Below are 22,717 nucleotides of genomic sequence, written 5' to 3'. Positions count from 1 at the left end.
AATTTACGCAAAAATTTGTTTTATAAAGATTCTTTATAAATTATTTACAAACAGACAATATACACAATAATATGCAAAATTTACAATAATTGTTATGAAGAAACTTAAACTAAAACAGCAAATTTTATCAGGAACGTGTCAAAATATAACCCCCTGATAAATTTAGCACAACGTTCATAATTTGACTCTAAAAGAACATCAACTTGCAATAATCACAATTCAGTACATCTACAGATCTTGTATATTTCTTTAAGACTGATGTAGATATTAATGTGTTTAATATTAATGTATTTTCTTATCAATTATTAAATGTTCGAGGTTTGTTCTGTTTTATTGAGCAACTCCTTGAAGCCCATTTAAAAGTAGCAAAATTGTACGATTGTAATTAAAAATGATAATGTTGCATCTATCATTTGTTTTTAATGTTGAAGATAAATGTCAAACACTTGACAGAAAATGCAGAGACATTTAAGTAGGAGACTTTTTGTGTTCCTGAAACTCCTTCAGTGCCTGACTCTGCGAATAATCCATAGGAACTGTAATAATTAAAATGGTTAGACAAACATGAAATGGCAACACAGCGCCTATCATTTGTTTCTTAAAATGAACGTCATAATCGATATAAATGCTTAAACATTTATGTAAACAACTTTCCCAGATGGGACCAGATATGTCCTTCATTTTCAGTTAAGTAATGTAAGTTTTAATGTTTATAAAAATTTGCGCCTATCTTTGTTTTCTTGTATATTTAAGCTTGAAGAGAAAAATAAGATAATTTATATTAATAAGATATCGCGTCTTTCGTTAGTTCTTTAAACTGAACATCATTAGATATGTCTGTGAGAGAATGAACCTTCAGATATTAAGGAAGTCTTAATATTGATAGAAAACAAAAATCTGAAGAATTGGAAAAATTGCAACGTCTTCTGTTTTTTTTGTTTTTTTTAATGAACGATATGTGAAACTAGATACAAGTATCTTTTACTTTCAAAGTGCCTATGGAAGTTTAAATGTTTTTAGTTTTTAAATATCTAGAAATTGCAACAATTGCAACGTCGCGTCTACCAATTGTTTTTAAAATGACAGTCATACTTGACAAAAAGGCGTGGTTATGTAGGTATACAACGTTGTCAGACGCAACCAGACATATCCGTCATTTTCGGAGTATAAATCTTCAGATATTAAACAAATTTTATTGCCTACGAAAATCTAGAAAGTGTGGAATTAAAAAAATGCAACCTCGCATCTAGGTTTTTTTTTAAAATGATCGTTGTATTTGCCAGAAAGACTTAAAAATAGGAATGAGTAGACAACGTTGCTGGATGGAACTATAAATAGTTTACATGTGGCTCAAATTGGGCGTACATGTAAAACCGAAAACGTCCATTCTTGGGTATAATACCGAAAATAAGTCAATAACGAAAGTTTTCAGTTTTTTGAAAATACTCAGCAACGAAGAAACTTTGGGCCACACTATAGCTTATTTACAAATAATCTAAAAAATCAAAGAAATTTAGCGAATTAGGAAAACATGAAATTGTAATTGGCGATTATTTATTTTTTTAAGAACAGCGTCATAGTTATCCGAAATCCGGCGATATCTGGCATTGTCAAATCAATTAAGATATCGGGCATTGAGTCATCAAAAAGGGTTCGATACCGTACCTCGGGCTAAGATGTATAAGTTAAAGTACTTAGGCTGAAACAAACTGGAAATTCAAATTACTCACTCAAATTCATCATCTAAGAAAATGATCATTTCACGCTTAACTTTTACTTTAAAGTTACACCTGGAATTGCCGTGTACACAAATAGCGTTGCCACACGATGTGAAGTCTTAGATTTTTAAAAATATTTAATAAAAATCTTAGCTAAAACTACCTTAAGTTATTTTGTTCTTAACACAGTCATGCGCTCTTCAACTTATTACAATCGCTAGAAAAATTCAAACGGCACGGATGACTACTAACATCGCCATTAGTAAAAAATGCCAATATGGCACCTTTAAAACCAATGGAATTGCGCAAAGCAAAAGCATAATTGAGCAGAAAACTTATTGTCTCTTAATCGAAAAAGAGTAGTCTCACAACTGTTTCCAGATTGTGCGTTCCATCAGAGACGTTTTCATCTTTAAATTATAAATTTGAACATCACAGATTTGGCACTCAAAAATTATATAAAAAAGGAACAACCTAAACTGCCTTAACAAGCAATGGGTATTCGCCTTCAATTTGTTTTCCTAGGTTAATTGTTAACTCCTTCGATTCCAGAAACGCTGGATCTAGAATAACTGGAGTGCTGGTATTGCTAGGACTAGGAGGGGTCTTGATCAAATCGAACTTGTCATCAATCTTAAGCATGACTTTAGCATGCTTTTTGTTGGCCTCATAAAAATTTCCTCTGGAGTGAGGCAAGGCATACTTCAGCTTATTCCAGAAATACTTGTCTCCCCATTTCACATAAGTATTCGTCTTCAAGTAGCTCTTCAACTCATTATCTAATTTACCCTCATCTAAATCCCCGAACAACACCACTACCACTCTGGCTCTACCTTCAGCAATAGCTTCAGTATGCGCAGTCCTAAATTCTAATTTACCCCAAACACTATCTACAAAATTGTTCGAAAGCACCACCAATGTTCTACGAGAATCTCGGACACTATTGACCACTTGTTCCGCGATAAATTGTCCAGGTATCCAGTCCCTAATGTGGATGCAGACTTTGTATGGATGGTCCTTGCGTTCTAGCTCTGGAAGAAGGTGTTCTTCAACGAACTTCTCGTCTTGATGAGCATAGCTAATGAACACATCATAAGTTTTGCCTTTGTCCAGTTCCTCTTCGGTAACAAACCAAAGGCATAGATTTTTGGCGTAGAGGTAGACCTTGATTTCGGTTTGGTAGCGGTAGTAGAGAAGGAGACTGACTGAGAGCAAGAGGAGACACGACAGGATCGCAGGGAGGAGGATTGAGAGGTAGAGGGAGACTTTGCAGAGATCTGAGAGTTTGAGGAGTTCGCTTTTTACGTTGGTGCAGGTCACGTCTGATGGGTTAACCTGGAATTGTATAAAAGAAGATTTTGTTAATAACGAAGAATTTTTGAAATGTTCTTATAGTAATTCTGAAGGACCCTGTAGAATTGATTTCCATCTAAAAACCGGAGAAACTTATTAATTCCTTCTTACCTTTCGGAAATTATTCCTGAGGTATTCTTGCAAATACTGAGACTTGCAGTTGCACACCCATGGATTCCCTTTGATATGCAGCTTTTCAAGCGTAGTGGCGTTCTTCAGCCTCGTTACTATCTCCTTGTTGAAGTTTTTAAAAGAATTTCCATCCAAATTCAACTCCTAAAAATCATCCTTTAACATCTATTGTTAATAAGAAACCAGTTAAACTCACTTTTATGTGAGGAGGAATCCACTTCAACTCCGCGATAGTATTCCCGGATAAATCCAACAAGGTTATATTGTGGTAGTTCCCTTCATTTCCGGAAGGGCTTTGAGTGAGCTTGTTTCCACTTAAGAGTAGATAAGTTTGCTTGTAGGGAGTGAGAAAATTTAGCTCTGGATATGTGGTGAAGTTTCTGAAAGAGCAATCCACAACCACAGCTTTCATCATAGATTTATAAGAACATTTGCACGATTTAGGACACCCATCCGTTACAGAACATTCCACATCGTTAGGAGCTAAATCTAAGACTTTGGTCTTTTTATCATTGAAACAAACAAGCCCATCTTGCTTAATGTCGATGAAGGTCTTAAGCTCTGTTTCGTTGTTGTAGACGATGAGGTCGTAGTTGGAACAATCGCACAAAATGGGATTGTTTCGTATATCCAAAACAATACTTTGTTGTTTGGTATCATGCAGATTTTCACGCAACAAGTACTCTGCCCATCGGAAGTCTATTTCTTGGATTTTATTGTGGCTGACATCTATTGTTTGTTCAATTCCATTAGAATGGGCAAAATCACGAATCTAAAAGATACATTTCACTGCAAACGTTTTCAAAGGGAGTTGAGAGAGACTTACCGAAATGTTAGTAATCAAATTGTGGCTGATATTTAAGGTGGTTAAGTACAATGCAGTAAGAAGTTGTGGGACATCAGTCAGTCGATTATGGTTTAAGAGCATTATTTCCACGTTAATGAGAGATCCCAATGGAGTTATTGGAAGGAAGTAAGAGTTGTTCCACTTGTTTCTTGACATATCCAAATATTTTAAGCGTTTCAAGGCTGAAAATGCATTTAAACGAATTTCTGAGATCTCGTTCTTTTGCAAATATAAACTCTCCAATCTATCCAGGTTTCCCAAGAGATTATCGCTGATTGTGTTCAGTTGGTTTCCGTACATCTTTAACTCTTTCAAATTTTCCAGATTTCCAAAAATATCGTCTGGAAGATACGCCAATTTGTTTTGCGACAGGTTCAGCTTGATCATTTTCTTTAAGTTTCTAAATACCCCCCCTGGCAAAGTTGAGAGCGAGTTTCCACTCAAGTCAACTTCCCTCAGATCCCCACAATCCTCAAACAAACTTTCTGGAATTGCTTCCAGTTTATTTCCACTTAATTCCACGGTAACAAGAGCTGTTAGATTGGCAAATATACCGTCTTCCATCACAACGCCACTGTTATTTCCCAGTCTGATGTTTTGCAGCAAACTATTATTGATAAATGTGTTACTGTAAAGTCTTCTAATGTGATTTCCCCTCAAACTTATATTGACCAAACTTCCGAGATCTGCGAAAGTATCCTCAGGAACTTCCTCTAATTGATTCCAGCTCAATTCCAGAAGCATCAGGTTAGTGAGTCCTGAGAGCTTGCTTCGGGATATGCTGCTGATGTTGTTTCCAAACAGCATTAGCTTAGTCAAGTTCGACAACTCCTGGAAAACTCTGTTTGGTATTGAAGTGATATAGTTCGAGGTCATATCCAGTAGTCTCAATTTGGGCACATAGTCGAAATATCTATCCATTTCCCCCGTGGAGTTTCTGGGTATAGACAGGACCAATAAATTAGGAGTGTTAGCCAAAAAATCTTTCTCCAGGTGGAGGTTGCGGTGAGATAAAGTGAGTCGTTCCAAGCTTTGCAGAGACTCCAAACTTTCTTTGGTGACAGTAAAATTATTGTCGCTATTATATAAACCCTCAAAGGTCAAAACACTCAAATTCTGAATATGAAATTTCTTCAAAATGTCATGGAAACTCGTGTTCAGATAGCAGTAGTCGATTTTGAAATATTTGGAGTCAGATAAGTTCATATCTGGAAGCAAATTTACATCCAAGTATGAGCCTGATTCATCATCGCATTGTATGGTAACGTGGTGTGACTTGCTAATGGATATGGTTATTCTGGAAGATGTTTTAGGACACTGAACATCAGTTGTGTCATACTCGAAACAATCACATTTAGTGGTGTCCACATCTTTGCAATCAATGGTGAAGGTTGTCTGGCACAGGCAGGCAATGATGAAGAGAATTGCCCAAATCATGTTGAGAGCCATCTTGGTGCTTCTCTGGAAATGAAGGAAAGTATTGGTAAGTTTTAGGATTTCAGGAAGTGCTGTATTTGCTAGTAGTAGGTTTAGGTTTAAGTGATTGAAGAGGAATGTAAGTGCTTGAATTTGAACCAAGTCTCTGAAAAAAAGCGCCGTTTCTTCGGCTTTTGAATAAATCTAGGACAATTGTAGTTCAGGCCTGTAGGGTCCTGTTCTATAATCAGTTTCGGCAAACGATCTGCTTTGTTGTTACTCGGAACCCTCACGCGCCTTGGAACTCAAAGGTGTTCGAGGACATCTGCTTTGAGGCGAATGCTGTTTTTTGTGTACGATTTCCAGAATTTCATTACACTTTACGATTAATTTATTAAAGATCCACACACTCGATCAATGACACTTGAGATTGCTCTACACTTTGTCGATTTTTTCTGTGAATTTTATAAGCACAGCATTATCGAACATTAAAGTTGAAAGAGAGTAGAGTTGGAGGAGAGGAGCTGAGAGAAAGGAGGTTAAGAAAAGAAGACCGATGGTCCAGGGAACTACTAACGTGAAAGCATGAAATTTCTCCGTAAATTTTAAACCTTTAAAAATGATTAATGTAGGGAAATTAATTACATTTGAAGACGATCAAGGCTGATTACAACTGTTGCACAAGTGACCGGATAAAACTAAAGCGAATGATCGAAAGGTAATAGGTTCAGGTAATTATGAATCAAGCAAAAAATACATGTTTTGGGAAAGGTAAGTGATTATGTTAATGAAGGTAATTATCACGGCCTAACGCCTCTCTCTAAAAATGAAATTATTTGAATCCTTAATAAGTTACATGTGTGTCTTTTAAGATTCGCGTTTTAAGCCTGTAAATGTGATGGAAAATATTTTTTCAAACAAAGTTGTTCACATCGTGTGCTGTATTTTTTTAAATCTACCCTTGCTAGTGCAATATACAGGGTGTTTCTAAATTATGGTGCCAAATTGATATGGAAGGTAGATTACATCATTTTATGCCAGAAATTCTATATAAATGTGTGTCCAAAAATGCTTAATAAAAAAGATACAGGGCGTTTTATGATAGTTTGGAAAAACATATTTCTATTATTTTTTTCCAAAGGGCTTTTGTGATTTTATTGAAAGTTGGTACACAAGATGTGGCCGATGGGTGCAACAACTATTGATGAGTACATTATTTTTAGTTGCTATGGTAACCAAATAACAGGGGTGGCCTTGAAATGTTTTCGATATTTTTTTTTGCGCGTGGACAAAATGCATATTTGGTCAGTTTTTCTTAAAGTTTGTTTAAAAATACACAAAAAAGGTACTCTGGTTTAAAACCGATAACGTACTCTGTTTTCGAGAAAAATGATTAAGTATGAGACACTGTAATCTGCTCATTTTATTTCTAGGCCACCTCTGTTCTTTGGTTACCATAACAACTAAAAATAATGTACTCATCAATAGTTGTTGCACCCATCGGCCACATCTTGTGTACCAACTTTCAATAAAATCACAAAAGCCCTTTGGAAAAAAATAATAGAAATATGTTTTTCCAAACTATCATAAAACGCCCTGTATCTTTTTTATTAAGCATTTTTGGACACATATTTATATAGAATTTCTGGAATAAAATGATGTAATCTACCTTCCATATCAATTTGGCACAATAATTTAGTAACACCCTGTATAGTATGTGTCAGAATTGCACGACACTATTTGAGGTATGTATTATATTATATTCTAATACGAAACAGAAAAAAGATCATATAAGCATGTGTTCAATTTTGATGGGCAGCAGAGTTACAGGATGTTAAAAATTAAGAAAAAATTAGATTTTTATTTTATTGTGCTTGATCTACTGCAGATAGAGCTTTAAAATTTTATCTACGTATTAATTAATATGTGCTGCTTAATACTAGAGTAGATTATCTTTAATTACCAAACAGGATATTTATCTGACTTCTTAATCCATAAAATCCTTTAGAAAAGTTTTCTCGTATGCCTCTGATCAATTTTAATATTTTTCTTAAGTTCTTCAATTTATTACCTGATTTTGATGTCTCTTGATTTTTGGTTGAATTCTATTTAATTTTCTCATAAACTAATTAATTTATAAGTTCAATGAAATGTACGCACCCCAATGTTTTTGTTTTTTTTGCGGAATTCCATGATTCTTTGATTTCTTTTGCACTATTTTTTTAAATCTGAACGGATTTCACAGTATCCTGTTGCATGAATATACATATAATTTGTTTAACATCAATGATCACCGTATAATACTGTGAAATTCGTTTGTTTTTTAAAAACTGGTGTAAAAAGAATCAAAGAATTATGGAATTTCGAAACTTTGAAAAAAAAATCCGAAAACCCCGGGATTTGTAGATTTGATTGAATTTATAAATTAATTAATATATGAGGAAACTGAACAAAATTCGACCAAAAATTAAGAAAGATAAAATTTAGGTTAATAGAGAACTTAAGATAAGTGTTACAATTCACCAATGGCGTATGAGTAAACTTTTCTAAAAGATTATATGAACCAAGACCTCAAAAAATATAGTACTCAGTATGGTAGTTAGAGACAATATACTTTTGTATTAAGCAGGATCTGTTGCATAATATGCGAATATGTTAAAATTTGAAAGCTCTATTTGCAATAGATAAAGCACAATAAAATAATAACCTAATTTTTTCTTGACTTTTAACACCCTGTAACTTCATTAAACATGGAAATCGGGCACATGCTTATATTAATTTTTTTCTTTGTTTCGTACTAAAGAATACATCCCTCGAATAGTGCAGTGGAATTCTGAAACACCCTGTATACAACGCGACCAAAATATAACTCGATAGCTGCATTTCTGAATGGAAATCTTGAATCAGCACTTTAATAAGCTTAAATCGAGTTAAGTCAATTAAATCGCATTAGTAGTACGACATAACGTAATGGAAGTCAAGTTAAATCACTTTAAGTCTTGCGTTAAATCTCCAAAGCTCCCATTGATTGATGAAGTTTCTTCTTGGGCAAAACAAGAATTCTGAAATCATATCCCCCTACACCATCAATTAACCATCGACTTCCTCAATTCACAGTTCTTGGTATAAAAATGTTTTAGTCAAATTTCAAGATTCATTTCATCCGAATATTAGCAGTTTTACAGTCATCTTCTAGTTCTTTCTTCAGGAGTACTGTTTCATGTAACAAATTACTTCCATTAGAACTCGTTCTATGTCTTTTATGTATATTTTCGAATGTGATTTCTTCACATTCCAAGTTTTCAACAAGGGCCTAAGTTAGGTCCAATTAGGTCAGATTAGCCCAGGTCTTCATTTATTATTCTATTTCTTCAGGGAATTAACATTTCACTTAATACTCCTTATTGTTAAACAGAAGATCAGGGTATATTCAAGTAAGTCTTAATATTGTTTCTAACACGACTAATGTCTCCAAACGGGTCATTAAGAAAAGAAAATCCAAATTTGCAAAGTAAGATGTTTGATACAGGCAGTGAAGCTTTTCGGGCTCCGACGTCCTACGCAAGTATTATATCGGCAATACCAAACCTATTTAGAGAGATCCACATACTTCACAGGACATATCAAAGCCATAATGGACCACACCAACATGAAATATGGAATATATCAATGAAAAACATAACTGTCCCTACTGAAGGTCTACACAAAAAAAAAACTGAAACCTGCTGAAGAAACGAAAAGAATTTTTTAAGTTTATGGAAACATTCGTCAAGATTTGGATGAAAATATTGAGTGATTCTAAAAAAATCTGTTCCCATGATGTCTAGGATAATATCCTTGAAGGTAGAGAATAAAGGAGAAAAACCTTTTTTTTGTATGTATATAGCGGGTTGGTGGAATATGTTGCGTACTTCCTGATAGTTCAACGTTAATCAGCCTCCGAAAGTGGGATTTCTGGTTTCCAGTACCCACTAAACTACCCTTCTCACTCTCCCCCTGGACTCCATCCGAAACTGCTGAATAGAACTACCTTGGGGCCGAGAGGGGGGGGGGGGGGGGGGTCATTTTCATCCTTCTGCAGTTGGTCATTCTCTGTCGTAAGACGCTTTTTCCTACGGTCTTTTATTCTCTTTCTTTCTGATTATGCACGTCTCTAATCCATTTTTCTACTATTTCCTAGTGCTACCTGCTTTCCAACATTATATTTACGATGTTTTCGGGTGTCACGGCTTTCTCCATCGCATTTTTCGTTAATTGCCGATTTCCCGTCCATTTTTCACCTTCACAGAATGTATGATCTGCACTATCACTTTCTTCGCAATACAACACCTGTCGGAATTTCTTATCTTGAATCTGTTGAAGTATTGAGCAATGGACAAAAACCTGGGCCAATCTGAACCAATTGGGCCCAGTCTAACCCCGAATTACAGACTTTTGAAGTGTAAAGAAACCACACTTCAAGATATATATGAAAGGTCTTGAAAGACCTCCAATGGAAGTAATTTATTACTTGAAACAATACTTTTAAAGGAAGAAATAGACGATGATCGCAAAACTGTTAAAATTCAGATGAAATTAATCATGAGATTTGACATAAACACTTTTAAACCAAGAACTGTGAAATCTGGAGGAAATCTCGATTTGATTAATGGTGTAGGGGATATAATTTTAGAATTCTTCTATTTTCCTAGAGGAAATTAAACAGATTTTCATCAGTTAATTGGAGCTATAGAGACTTAATGTAGGACTCAAAGTGATTTAAATCGATTTCCGTCAGATTATACCGTACCGCTAATATGATTGAATTGATTTAACTAGATTCACGCTTATTTGAGTGTCAATTAGAGATCCCCATACAGAAATGCAACGATCAAGTCGTATTTTAGTTGCATTGTATATGTACAGGGTGGTTCAAATTCGAGGCGTACCATTGGGATCTCGGAAAGTATGAAAGATACGAGGGTGCTTAATTTGGGGTTGCACAATTTAGTGCCTAAGAAAATATCATTTCGAACCCGGAAACATTTCAATTACTTCCGGAGATATACAGAAAAAAAACCGACATTTTGCTATATTATTTTTATTATTTTCTGACTTTATTTGAAGAGATATTTCTAAAGAAATGTCACATTACCACTTTTTTCCCTTACAAAATGGTATTGTGAAGTTTGAAATCCGACGTTTCGTCTTTGAGCCTCCATCATCAACTTAATTTTTTATGCAGCCCTGGATTTTTTATCTTGTCTTTTATTACTTTTTGCTCTTATAAGGACAATGACGTATAACAACCACCAAAAAAAGTAGTAGATATGACGAAAATACCCTCTTAAAAAGTGCATATATCTCTCTCCCATGTATCGTTTTTAACATAGGTTTGTCTTCGTTGCAGTTTCTTCTGCTCACGTAATAGTTGTTTCCAATCAATTTTAATATATGAAATAAATTTATTTAAATAAAATGGTAATAATCAAGTGACATTTGTTTTTGAATATCTCTTTAAATAAATTCAGGAAAATAAGCCCATTTAATTGAAAATTTTTCTAAGTCCCAAAAATTAATTCTCGTTTTTATGGCAACTGTAATCAAGAATTTTGTTTATTAAGTTTTTAATATAATAATTCAACAAAAAACAGAAGAACAAATAAACATTTCATTCACCACCTTTTTGAAAGCACAACTCAAGTCTTAGACGCAGTTTATTATAATTTCTTCAGATTTCTTCGAGACGCCACAGCATCTCTAATCCCCTCCTTCAAATGTTATCAATTTGGAGAAAGATCATTCGCATAAAACTATTTGTTTTAAACCTCCCCAAACGTAAAAATCTGCAATAGTCAAATCAGGGCTTCTCGACGGCCATAAAACGACCATTTCGACCGATCCAATTTTCTTCAAATTGCTGATACAACCATTTCACAACTTTTCGCGTATAACGGGCAGGAAAACCATCTTGTTGAAAGTAATACATCGCGCGATAATTAATTGGTAGATTGTCCAAACTTTCATTTAGAAAATGTTGTAACATACATCGGACAAATTTAAAAGATCATTTGATATTTCCAATTTTTTCCCTCTGTTATATCGAAAATCGAAAAAAGTTATATTGTTGTTTATGACATTGATTGAAAAGATTAAAAATTGCTGTTAATTATAATTTTCGCTTTTTAAATTGGAATAAAAAAGAATATATTAACGTGAAAACAGATTGCTGTTTATTTGCATTTCAAATAATAGCGAATTATTTTATTACAAAAATGTGGAATTTATTTCTGTCAGTAACAAGGTATTGTGACAATTTCCACAAATATTTTATTATTATATCATGGCTCAGAGAAGACAGTTAAGTGATGAAGAAGCAATTAAAGTAATAGCTGTGATGGAAGAAAGGTTTGGCTAAAGAGAAATTGCAACCAAGAGATTGGTAGTTATTCCTGCAGGAGAGAATAAGGCTGCCCGAGAGCAACTTCTGCAAGAGATAACCGTTTTTTGTGGTTACGTCTTTTTCGGAATTGGTACGCTACTGGTCCTAATTTGAATTTTTTTCTAAAAAACTTCAGAAACATTTGAGTTTCTGAGTGTACAATAAGAAGAAGACTCAATGATTATGGATTGATAACTCCCCTTCCGCTAATATACCCTTACTCACCAGGAAACATCGCGTTCAAAGGTAAAGATTTACTCGAGAACATTTAAATTGGACTAAGATCTCCAGATGGACGTGAAAAGATATGGAGGAGGATAGGTAAACGGTTTGCACCCTACAATTTCTCATCAAGAATAAATTTCGGTAGAGGTTTCGTGATGGTTTGAGATGGCATGACCCTAAACGCCTCTACGGAACTAGCGACGAACGGTCGTGGTTCTCTAACTGCTATCAGGTTTATTATAGATATCCTTAACCGGCTTTTGACGCGTTTTGCCCCATTTGTGGACCCTCAGTTTCTATTAATGCACGACCTCACGTTGCCGGAGTTGCTCAAGAGTACCTGCATGAAGCTGAAATTGGAACTGTGAACTGGCCTGCAAGAAGTCCTGGCATGAATCCACTAGAACACTTGTGGGACATGCTTGGAAGACGGGTGAGAATACAACAACCACAAACAGAGGAATTGCGAAATTGTTTGCATGAGGAGTGAGGAACCATTCTTCGAGAAAAATTAGAAATTTAATAATAGGATTTATACCAGAAATCCAACATTCTTCATCTAGGTAGTTTCAAAATTTAATAAGAGCCTTGTTTCTGAATTTTTCAAAAATCTCTAAAACTAAAAATGTCCATTATGTACTGTGGACCCTTCTTTTCGTATAATACGGAGCCAGTAGTTAAGAATTTATTGATTGTTTTGTAGTTTAAATAATAGTTATTGACACTTCTTGTGTAGGTGTGCCTGGTTGGATATTTAGCGTGATAACGTCGCATTTCAACATAAGCAATATAACGTTGACGCGATATGCTGAATAGACAGATGAAGAAAGAAGATCCAAATTGAGGTTGGCGTAACCGATTCAGATCAAGTAATAACGCTGAGAGAGCGACGTGGCCGGTAGTCCACGGAATGTTAATAGAGAATGAAGTTCTCTTAAAAAGTTTCATGTCCGCAGTTTTTTTTAATCTTTAATTACTCAAAGTAATTAACATTGATCAACATTTATACATCACAGTTTGAGTTGTAAATATGCGGAAACTTTTGATTAAATTCCTTCATAACTCGACGAATTGCTTTATCTCCTTTGCCATAGCACCAAATTCGTCGCTCTTTCCGCAAAATTGTCATTTAATTTTAGTCTTGTTTACGATTGCCGTGAAAACGAGATTCGATGTTTAGGACTTAGAAAAAATTCCGATTCAATATTTTTCGATATTTCTTTGCAGTGAAAGGGGAAATTGAAACAGTGAGAACTGATTTTGAAGCGGGCAAAAACCTTCATACGAAGAATACGTTTTTCTCGTAAAATGAAAAATAAGAAACTTTCTCCTCTCTGCAACAACATCCGGGGACAAACTGCTTATTGTAAGAGCACAGGTAGGTGCAAAAAATGGTTTGTAGCATACAATGTGAATAAACTTGCTTGAAAAAATAGATCTTACATCACATTCAACCGCTTTAGTAAACGAATATTAAAACACATGTTTGTCGATTCAATTCCAAACTGGTGGAACAAGTTTTAGGTCCGGACACGTTAATAAACATAATAAACAACAATCATGCTGTGCGTCTAACATAACTAGGTAAAGGCTAGAAGTTATGCGCACCAGTGCGATTCCAACTCTTAAGTAGCTAAAATAATTTAAGAGAAACGACTAAGGAAGTACTCGATTAGTTTAAGCTAATTATTAATGCACGATGCATACATAAGAGCAATAAATAACTATCTGAAAGAAATTCAAGGAAATATCTTCAATTAGCTATTGATTGTACTGATGGCCTCTGAGGCTTGAGAAAAACCGTTACTTTGCATGCAATAATTAAAAATAACCATTATGACGTTCAATAATTAAATTATAGACTGTGAATTACCTATTCCCAACACTCACTTCAGGACACAACACTGTTAAACGCGCTACTGAGAACTCAGCAAGAAGGAGCTTGCAGTTTCTTTGGAAACTGATAGAGAAAAGCTAAGAAACGCATCTCAGACGCTCTTTAAAGGGCTCCGGTCTGCAGGTACTAATAAGGGTCTTCTGTCTACACTTTTCTCCAGGAGGTCAAATTTAAATGAAAATGTTCCTTTGTTATGGCACGTTTCAGGCATAACTGTCCACGGTCAGTACCCCAATTTTAATGCACTTATTCTACTTTTTTGCAAAGCCCCAGGTGTTTTGGGACCCTTAATCTCCGGCTACGATAGGTGCAGGTCTTGGAAATTCCCATCAATTTATAACGTTAAAATCTTGTTTAGAGGTCATTGGAGAGTCTATATGTAAAAAAGAATAAGTATCTTACTATTGTTGTTTTCGTTCGACTATGGCAATCTTAAGTTCAGACCTTACACAGAATTTCACGTGTTAAAGAGGTAATAAGTGAGCCCCATTATCACGAAAAAACTGGAGGTTCATCTGCTAGTTTCTGCCTGTGAAATGCATAACTGCAAATAAGTGAGAACAGCCTTATTGAGAAAACAAACAATGTAATTGCCAAAGGTTAATGTTCTTATTAATTACGCTATGGGGAAACCCCTTCTTAAAAGCCGGTCGACAACATAGTGGCATTAGGGATATAGTATAGTGATAATTGTAAATTTACGACTGCTCATTACTGCGACCACAAGAATGGGAATTTAACGCTTAATAAACGTGTTATTTCAGTAGCTTCATTGAAGGAGTTTATCGGTTTTGAGTGTAAAACGTTAGATTGTGCCACTTCAGTTATATCAGCTTAGTTCAGGTTCATCCAAGTTCAAATCGCTGGTACTTCGTTCTTTATTTTTTGAGAGGGAAATTGCGACGTGGATAATGTGTTTCGTATTGAAGGATCCTGTTTAGATCCCCCTCAGAATGCTTCTGCAAAATAATTTCTATTCGCAGTTAAAAATGCCATCAGTAATTCCCACTTTAAAGTTCAGGTTCGTCCACAAATACCCTCAAGCCATAACTTCGAACAACCAAAAAAATGAAATTCAGTTCATTTTAGGAAATTTGGCAACTATGTAAATTTTCGCAAAAAGTCTAGTTTCTCTTTTGTCTCCAGTCTTGGCCCAATCAAAACCACGCGTAGTTCCGGTAATATGGATGATTTGCAAGTAAGTTCGACAACGCCGAATTTCGTTTTCGTTTCCAATCGCAGACCCTGTATTGCATTAGTCGAGCCTCGTAATTAAACGTTGGCAGACTTACTATTTATTTCGGATTTTTAGGTGCGTATTTGAAAAAATTTGATTGTGGGCGCGTTCAAAGCTTCTAGTCTTTAGAAGGTTTTAAAAATGTTTATGATCATTCTGTAATGGTATCAGCTCGGTATTGATAAGCTTATAACATAATGTAAATTCGATGAAACAACATAAAGGTAAACGTACCTATCTGTTTATAGAAAACCTAATTCCGCTGATTATTCGCTTGGATTACTCCAATTCGTCCCGGTTGGTTTGATTAGATATACACGGACAGCGATTGAAATTTCATTGTTTTAAGCTTTACCCCGATTTCTATGCTGCTTTTTTTCCTCATGGAAAGCAGTTTCATCAACTGACTAATTTGGTGGCTTTCTATAACAGATACAGTTACAATGGTAAAATTTTTTCTTCGCCAGGTACTGTTAAAACACTCAAGCATGGTCGAACTAAGGTATTATGCATACCAATTGTGGTATTAATCAAGAACACGAAACTTACCATTGCTAATAATTTTTGAATTGTATTGTTGATCACGTAGAGTGCACATAAAAATGGTCATGGTAAGAATATCTTTGGAATAATAAGAACCAGATGGAACTGTAAATGGGCCCATTATAACAGGATTTAAATTGCTTGTTCGCAATCACACAAATGTCTAGGCAAACAAGTAAATACTTGACAATTTGACCGACAATCTCAAGAATATAGTCTTGATTCAGTATATTTTTAGTCATGAGAGTCAATTAAGTTCTCGAAGTCTGCATAATTGACAAAATCCGTTTTTACCTCCACCCTTTGGAACATTGACTCCTATTCTAGGACATAGCTCGGAAAATAACAGTCGTATAGGCAACGTTGTATTGATGATATATGACGTAACAAAAGTATATCTGTCATACGTATTCTCATACGAGTATTACAAGTAACGCTGTGTTCCCATTTTTGAATTTTTACTACTATTGACAAGACTCTGATGCTATTCTAGGTCCTGGAATCAGTTCTTCAGCAAGGTAAAATCATATTACGATGGTTTCTCTAAATCTCTAATCGCGTTTAAAAAGGAATAAAAAACCCATGTAAAGCCCCCCAAGGAACCTAAAACTTAAATTATTTTTTATTTTTTTAAATAACAAATTTGTCACAGTTTTAAAGTTTTAATAGACAATGCACCACCACTGGTTTTCGTGAATATTATTTATTATTTTTATAAAAATATCCAGTCCCACATACAAGAAACTGCGCCACTGACTTTAAAAGAGAGGGTGCAACATGTGAATTTTTTTTAACTCTAGGAATAAATCTGATATTTCGTAGAAATTAGGATCGAACCGAGCAGAGTTTAAAAAGGAGTAAAAATGCAAAATAACCCAACAACATTTTAAACATATTTTTTACAAATTCTTGGAAGACGTAACTACCCTTTACACAATATACAACCGTAAATGTTCTCTATTATTTTTAGGTGATTTACAAGTAATCATGTAAGCACCAGTGGCGTCCTGAACAAGGCTTGCAGAGAGACCAAAATATCCTCAATGCTCCTAAAAAAGTGTTGCAGTATAGAGGCTACGCCGCTTTAGAAGAACGTTTGAAAATCTGAGATTTTGCAGAAACCAGGACCGTATCAAGCAGACTTTGAAAAGGTGCATGTGAAAATGTATGTAAAGTATCTGACCAACAGAACATCCAGCTGTTAAACAAATTAGATAAGGCTATTTCGATGAATGGGTGGAATGTGTTTGGTACCCTCAATTAGTCCAATTTATTGTTTTCAGTCCCGAGTGTGAAACAAAGAAAGAATTTACCAATTTGAGGTACCAGATGCCTACTAATTACCGTGTCAACGGAAATCAGGGGAGAAATAAACATCGTATAAAATTTCCAGGGAGCAAACGAGAATTGCTTCTTGAAGTGACTTTGAAAAAACATAGAATCTGGATAGATTTAAACATTCTTCAAATATCCCGAAGTTGTTCGGGTCGGCACAAAAATCGCCTGTACCGCCCGATATTAACCTCATTGCTGGGAAAAGATGTTTCCAAAGAAGAACTTATATGAGCACAGATCCTGACGGTCCTGAAGGCAGTGGATTATTCCTGGACAGACTTGAATGGATTTTGAAGAAGGCTTTTTTGGATCTTTTGCCTGAAAATCTGGATAATTTTTATCGATTTTAAGACGTTCGCGTAAATTGTTGATCTTCTGTAAGTATAGAATAGCACACGTGCAGTCACTGCGTTATAACAAACTCGTCTTAAAAGTGGTGATTTTTGTTGGCAGAAATTATTTTGGGGAACACAGCTGTGAATCTGAAACGTTTCCAGCTATCGGGTACTTTTCTTTTCTCAACTGCCTTATCAAAGATATTTTTTTATCAGTATAGTTTTTATTAAAATTTAAATCTCTGTGGTGTAATGTGAGAATATTACATTACGATCAAAAGCGTCAGAATTTATCATTTTCAAGGATACATGAAGCAATGACGCATATAACTGATAAAACAAGGCAGAACCTGTATTAGTATTATCACCGTAAACACATTTTTACACGTGATTAATCAAATAATTACGATGAGCTAACAAACTTCCTTACTGTACAAATAACCAAATAATTCGATCAATCTTAATCAGTAAAGCGTTAAAGCCCAAACTTTGCTCTTGTGGTAATTTCAACGAATTCCAGAGGGCGAAAAATCCATTCTTTGTGGATCTGAATTAATTCTGGAATCATCATCGGGTGTTCAAAGAGGTCAATATATGACCTGTTGTGCTGCAGATAATTTTATTGAAGTTGAGTTATCAAGCACAATAAAACTGCTAAAGCAGTAAATAAAATGCGTTCATTCGCCTTAAAATCAGAACCACCAGGCCATCCCAACACCCAAAAAACGCCTTATGCTAAACATAAATTTCCATACCATCTCTCTTTTTAACTTCCACTACTGTTTACATTGAAAAATGGACCATATTGTTAATTTTTCCCTTATGCAGCATAGTACTCAAACTGCCCATCTCCTCATCCTTCACAACTCACAATATTCACTAACGCGATTCACAGCTGCTAAAAAACCACGATCCGAAAATAATTGCAAACCGAGAAAAACAGCGTTAAAGGCATAGCAAACATCGTGTATTAAACCATTATAGTCCGGTTTGGCCTCGCAGGAATTCGTTGTTTTCTATTTGGAACTATCTAGGCAGTACCTGGTGTCAGCCCTTCTCTGTCTAATTAAAGCGAGAGAGATTAAAGCTGTCTCTCTCGGTACTAGCAGATACTGTGTAATGCGAGCTTTCCTGCTAAACTTTGTATCGGTGCGTCATGATGTCAGATCTGTATTTGGTGCTCAGGTTTTTGTGTGGTGTAATTTCATGTTTTTCTCTTTATCTATGATAGCGTGATAACTTCGTGTTGGTGAAAGTCTAGATGATGATTTTCCATCAGCATATAGAGTCCTTTTTTTCTGTTAATTTTTGAAAAAATGATTGTGCAGGCGCACCTTCCCGCGTTTGACAATAAGATATTTTGTTCTACGTCACTACTCTTTGACTAAAAACTCATAGAGGCCATCGACTTATCCCTTAATGGACAACTTGTCAAATAAAGTATGTTTAAAACACTTTGTAACACATATCGTACTCGATTTTGCTAATGGTATTTTCAAAATGGGTTATCGTACGACACTGCACTTATACCAGGATAAAGACTGGGATTTGCTCTATTTTTCTCTCGAAATTCAAAGAAATCAGTGCTTTAGCCTCTGATTGACAGACTTGCAAAGAAAATATTTATAGTCGTTTAAATAATCTAAAAACAAACACAAGGTTCGTTTAAAACACTGTATCTCGTCAATGATTCCTTCTTCTTTATTGCCTTTATAAACACTAAAAAGAGTAAGTTTCACTTTATTTTTCTCCATAAGCTTTAGGAAATCAATGCGATAAAATTTAATAAATGTTTGAAAATTTACACACACTTATATTGAAAAAATACGTCTTCAAAACTAATCATATTACGCCACTGTTCTTTATACCAAAGAAAAGATCAGGATTTGCTCTATTTTTCTCGACATTCAAAGAAGTTAATGCCGTATCCTCTAAAGAGCAATCTTGTAAAGAATATATGTACAAGGTGTCTCAATCTTAACGCCCCTATACCTATTTTATGAAAATGGAAAGTACGAGGGCTGTTTGATAGGACAGTGACTTGTTGAATTTCTGTGCAACATCACTCCCGTCAACTGTCATCTGTTAGTAGATTACTGTCAAATTTTGAACAAGCTACTTCATTTAGTTTGTGTTTAACAGCCATTGAAAGCAAACGACCTCGTGAATTTCGACGAAAATGGAAAAAAGTGAATTTCGTGTACTGATCAAGTATTATTTTTTACGTAAAAAAACCATCACCGAAACCAAGGAAAGGTTTGATAAATACTATGAGGACTCTGCACCATCAATTTCAATCAGAACTAGTTTACTAAGTTTTGTTGTGGTCATATCAGCACAAGTGACGCAGAACGTTCAGGTCGTCCAAAAGAGGTCCTCACGCCAGGAATTGTCGATAAAATCCATGGAACGATATTGGACGATCGGAGAATGAAAGCGCGTGAGGTAGCTGAGGCTGTAGATATTTCAACTGAGCGGATACATCATATTTTATATGAATATTTGGATATGAAAAAGCTATCCGCGCGATGGGTGCCGCGATTGCTCACACTCGACCATAAGCGCTACCGTGTGACCATTTCAAAAGAGTGTTTAGCGATGTTCAGCCGCAATTCGATCGAGTTTTTGCGTCGTTTCGTAACTGTTGACGAAACGTGGATCCATCACAACACACCAGAGATCAAGGAACAATCGAAACAATGGGTTTTTCCAGGTGAACGTGCATCAAAGAAGGCCAAGATGGGTCTGTCGGCCAATAAGGTGATGGCCACAGTTTTTTTGGATGCACGCAGTGTTATTCATATCGATTACCTTGAAAATGGTAAAACGATCACTGGTGAATATTATTCAGAGCTTTTGGACAGATTCGATATCGAATTGAAGCAAAAACGATTTCATTTGGCGAAAAAAAAGTGCTCTTCCATCAAAACAATACATGGGTGCACACATGTCTAGTCGCCATGGCAAAAATTCGTAAATTAGGCTACGAACTGCTATCCCACCCAGCATATTATCCAGATTTAACTCCCTGCGACTATTTCCTGTATCCAAACCTGAAGAAATGGCTGGGCGGTAAAAGATTTGGGTCGAATGAACAGGTCATCACTGAAACAAACGCCTATTTTGAGGACTTTGATAAAACCTATTATTTGGAAGGGAAAAAATTGGAAAAACGCTGAGCTAAATGTATTGAGTTAAAAGGAAACTATGTTGAGAAATAAAACGTTTTTTGGCCGAAAAAAATATCTTTTATTCAAAAAGTTACTGACTTATCAAACGGCCCTCGTAATATAAAAGAAGAAGTCCATGGGAGTTAAGTCAGGGGACTTTGCTGGTCACTGCACAGTCCCATTAATGCCAATTGAGTTTTATTTGAATGTGTTATTTAGGTATTGTTGCACAATACGAGGTCTAATAAACTAGATATAGGAATAAATCAAGACTAATCGGATATTTGTAGATTTTGGTGTTAAATTTTTATATTACAAAAAAGTTCAATCAAAAAATAAGCATATGTACCCCCTAAAGGTACTTTAAAACTCAAGAAAATCTGATTTCCAGAATTATCCTCTAGGAGTTTGCATCTTCGTAGAAAGAGTCTGTAAAAAAAACTTTTATAAGAACTTGTCATATTATTTTGATGCATTCTCTATGAATCAGATAGATTGCTCACATATCCTGGGATACCCTGTATATACATATATTTCTTTACCCGATAAAACGAAAATGGATTACTTTTGCCTATGCGGATTCTAAACACAATCGCTCTTTTCTCATCTTCATACATTAGTACTTCCTGAATTATTCGAAACAGCATATTTTTGTCCCATTTTTTCTAGAAATTTATATGAATTAATAGCGTATCATCTAGCAGATCCGTCCACAAAAAAGCACATTTTCCCCGTTATATCTCAAAAACTTCTTACCTACCTCATTTGGATCTTGAACCATTCGCAATAGCACATTTCAGTGTCTAATTTGAATATTTTTATATTAATAACTTTGTTAACTATACTACTATATCATTTATACAGGATGTTTTTCAATGGCACGGCACTAGTTGATGTATGTTTCTTCTAATACAAAATAAAGAAAAAAGATCATATAAGCATATATCCGATCTCGATCGGTACTGGAGTTACAGTGTGTTAAAAGTTAAGAAAAAATTACATTTTTATTTTATTATGCTTGATCTACTACAGATAGAGCTTTCAAATTTTGTATGCATATTAGGCAGTAGATGCTGCTTAACACGAGAATAGATTGCCTCCAACTTTTGTACAAGATAGTGAATTTTCTGAGGTCTTGGTTCATAAAATCCTTTAGAAAAAATTGCTTATACGCCACTGGTGAATTTTAATATTTTTCTTAAGTTCTTTAATGTATTACCTAAATTTGATCTCTCTTGATTTTTGGTTGAATTCTGTTTGGTTTTCTTATTAATTAATTTATAAATACATGTAATCAAATCCACGAATCCCGGGGTTATCGGATTTTTTGTTAGAATTTCATGATTCTTTGATTTATTTACATAATTTTTTAAAAACTAAATGCATTTCACAGTATATGGTCCTACAAATACGTAATTTGTCGAATATGAAAGATCGACTAACCGTATAATATTGTGAAATTCGTTTGGTTTTTAAAAAATGCTGTAAAAAAATTATGAAATTTCGAAAAAAACCGATAACCCTATACTTTGTAGATTTTATTGTAGTTATAAACTAATTCATTTATGAGAAAACTGAATAGAATTCAATCAAAAATCAAGAGAGATAAAATTTAGGTAATAGATTAAAGAACTTAAGAAAAATATTAAAATTCACCAGTAACGTATGAACAAACTTTTCTAAAGGGTTTTATGGACCATGACCTCAGAAAACACACTACTCTATATCGTATTTGGAGGCAATCTACTTTCATATTAAGCAACACCTATTACCCAATATGCATATAGAATTCGAAAGCTCTATCTGTAGTAACACAGGCATAATACAATAAAAACCTAATTTTTTCTGAACTTTTAACACCCTGTAACTTTGCTATCGACTCTCTCGACTGCTATCTACATCGAGATCGGACATATACTTATATAAAGTTTTTTCTTTATTTTGTACTAGAAAACATATATCTCAAATAGTCCTGTGGAATTCTGAAATACCCTGTATATTAATTATAGAACATATAACTAATATTTCTTAATATCTTGGCAAAACAAAAATACTTAAAAACTACACATTATAATTAATTTTTTAATT

General features: G+C 34.7%; 1 protein-coding gene across 1 annotated transcript; it reads right to left on the bottom strand.

Annotated features, from left to right (window-relative positions):
* Positions 1-10: 10 nt before the first annotated feature.
* Tl (toll like receptor) lies at positions 11-18,536 on the bottom strand. Its single transcript, XM_066389782.1, has 5 exons — positions 18,215-18,536; positions 4,030-5,511; positions 3,400-3,975; positions 3,183-3,347; positions 11-3,053 (listed from the first exon to the last, which is right to left on the bottom strand). The coding sequence occupies exons 1-5, from the start codon at positions 18,215-18,217 to the stop codon at positions 2,193-2,195; spliced, it is 3,087 nt and encodes a 1,028-aa protein (XP_066245879.1). The 5' UTR covers positions 18,218-18,536; the 3' UTR covers positions 11-2,192.
* Positions 18,537-22,717: the final 4,181 nt, after the last annotated feature.

The sequence above is a fragment of the Euwallacea similis genome, chromosome 4, assembly GCF_039881205.1.
Source record: "Euwallacea similis isolate ESF13 chromosome 4, ESF131.1, whole genome shotgun sequence".
Lineage (NCBI taxonomy): Eukaryota > Metazoa > Arthropoda > Insecta > Coleoptera > Curculionidae > Euwallacea > Euwallacea similis.
This window is presented reverse-complemented; position numbering and strand designations above follow the sequence as displayed.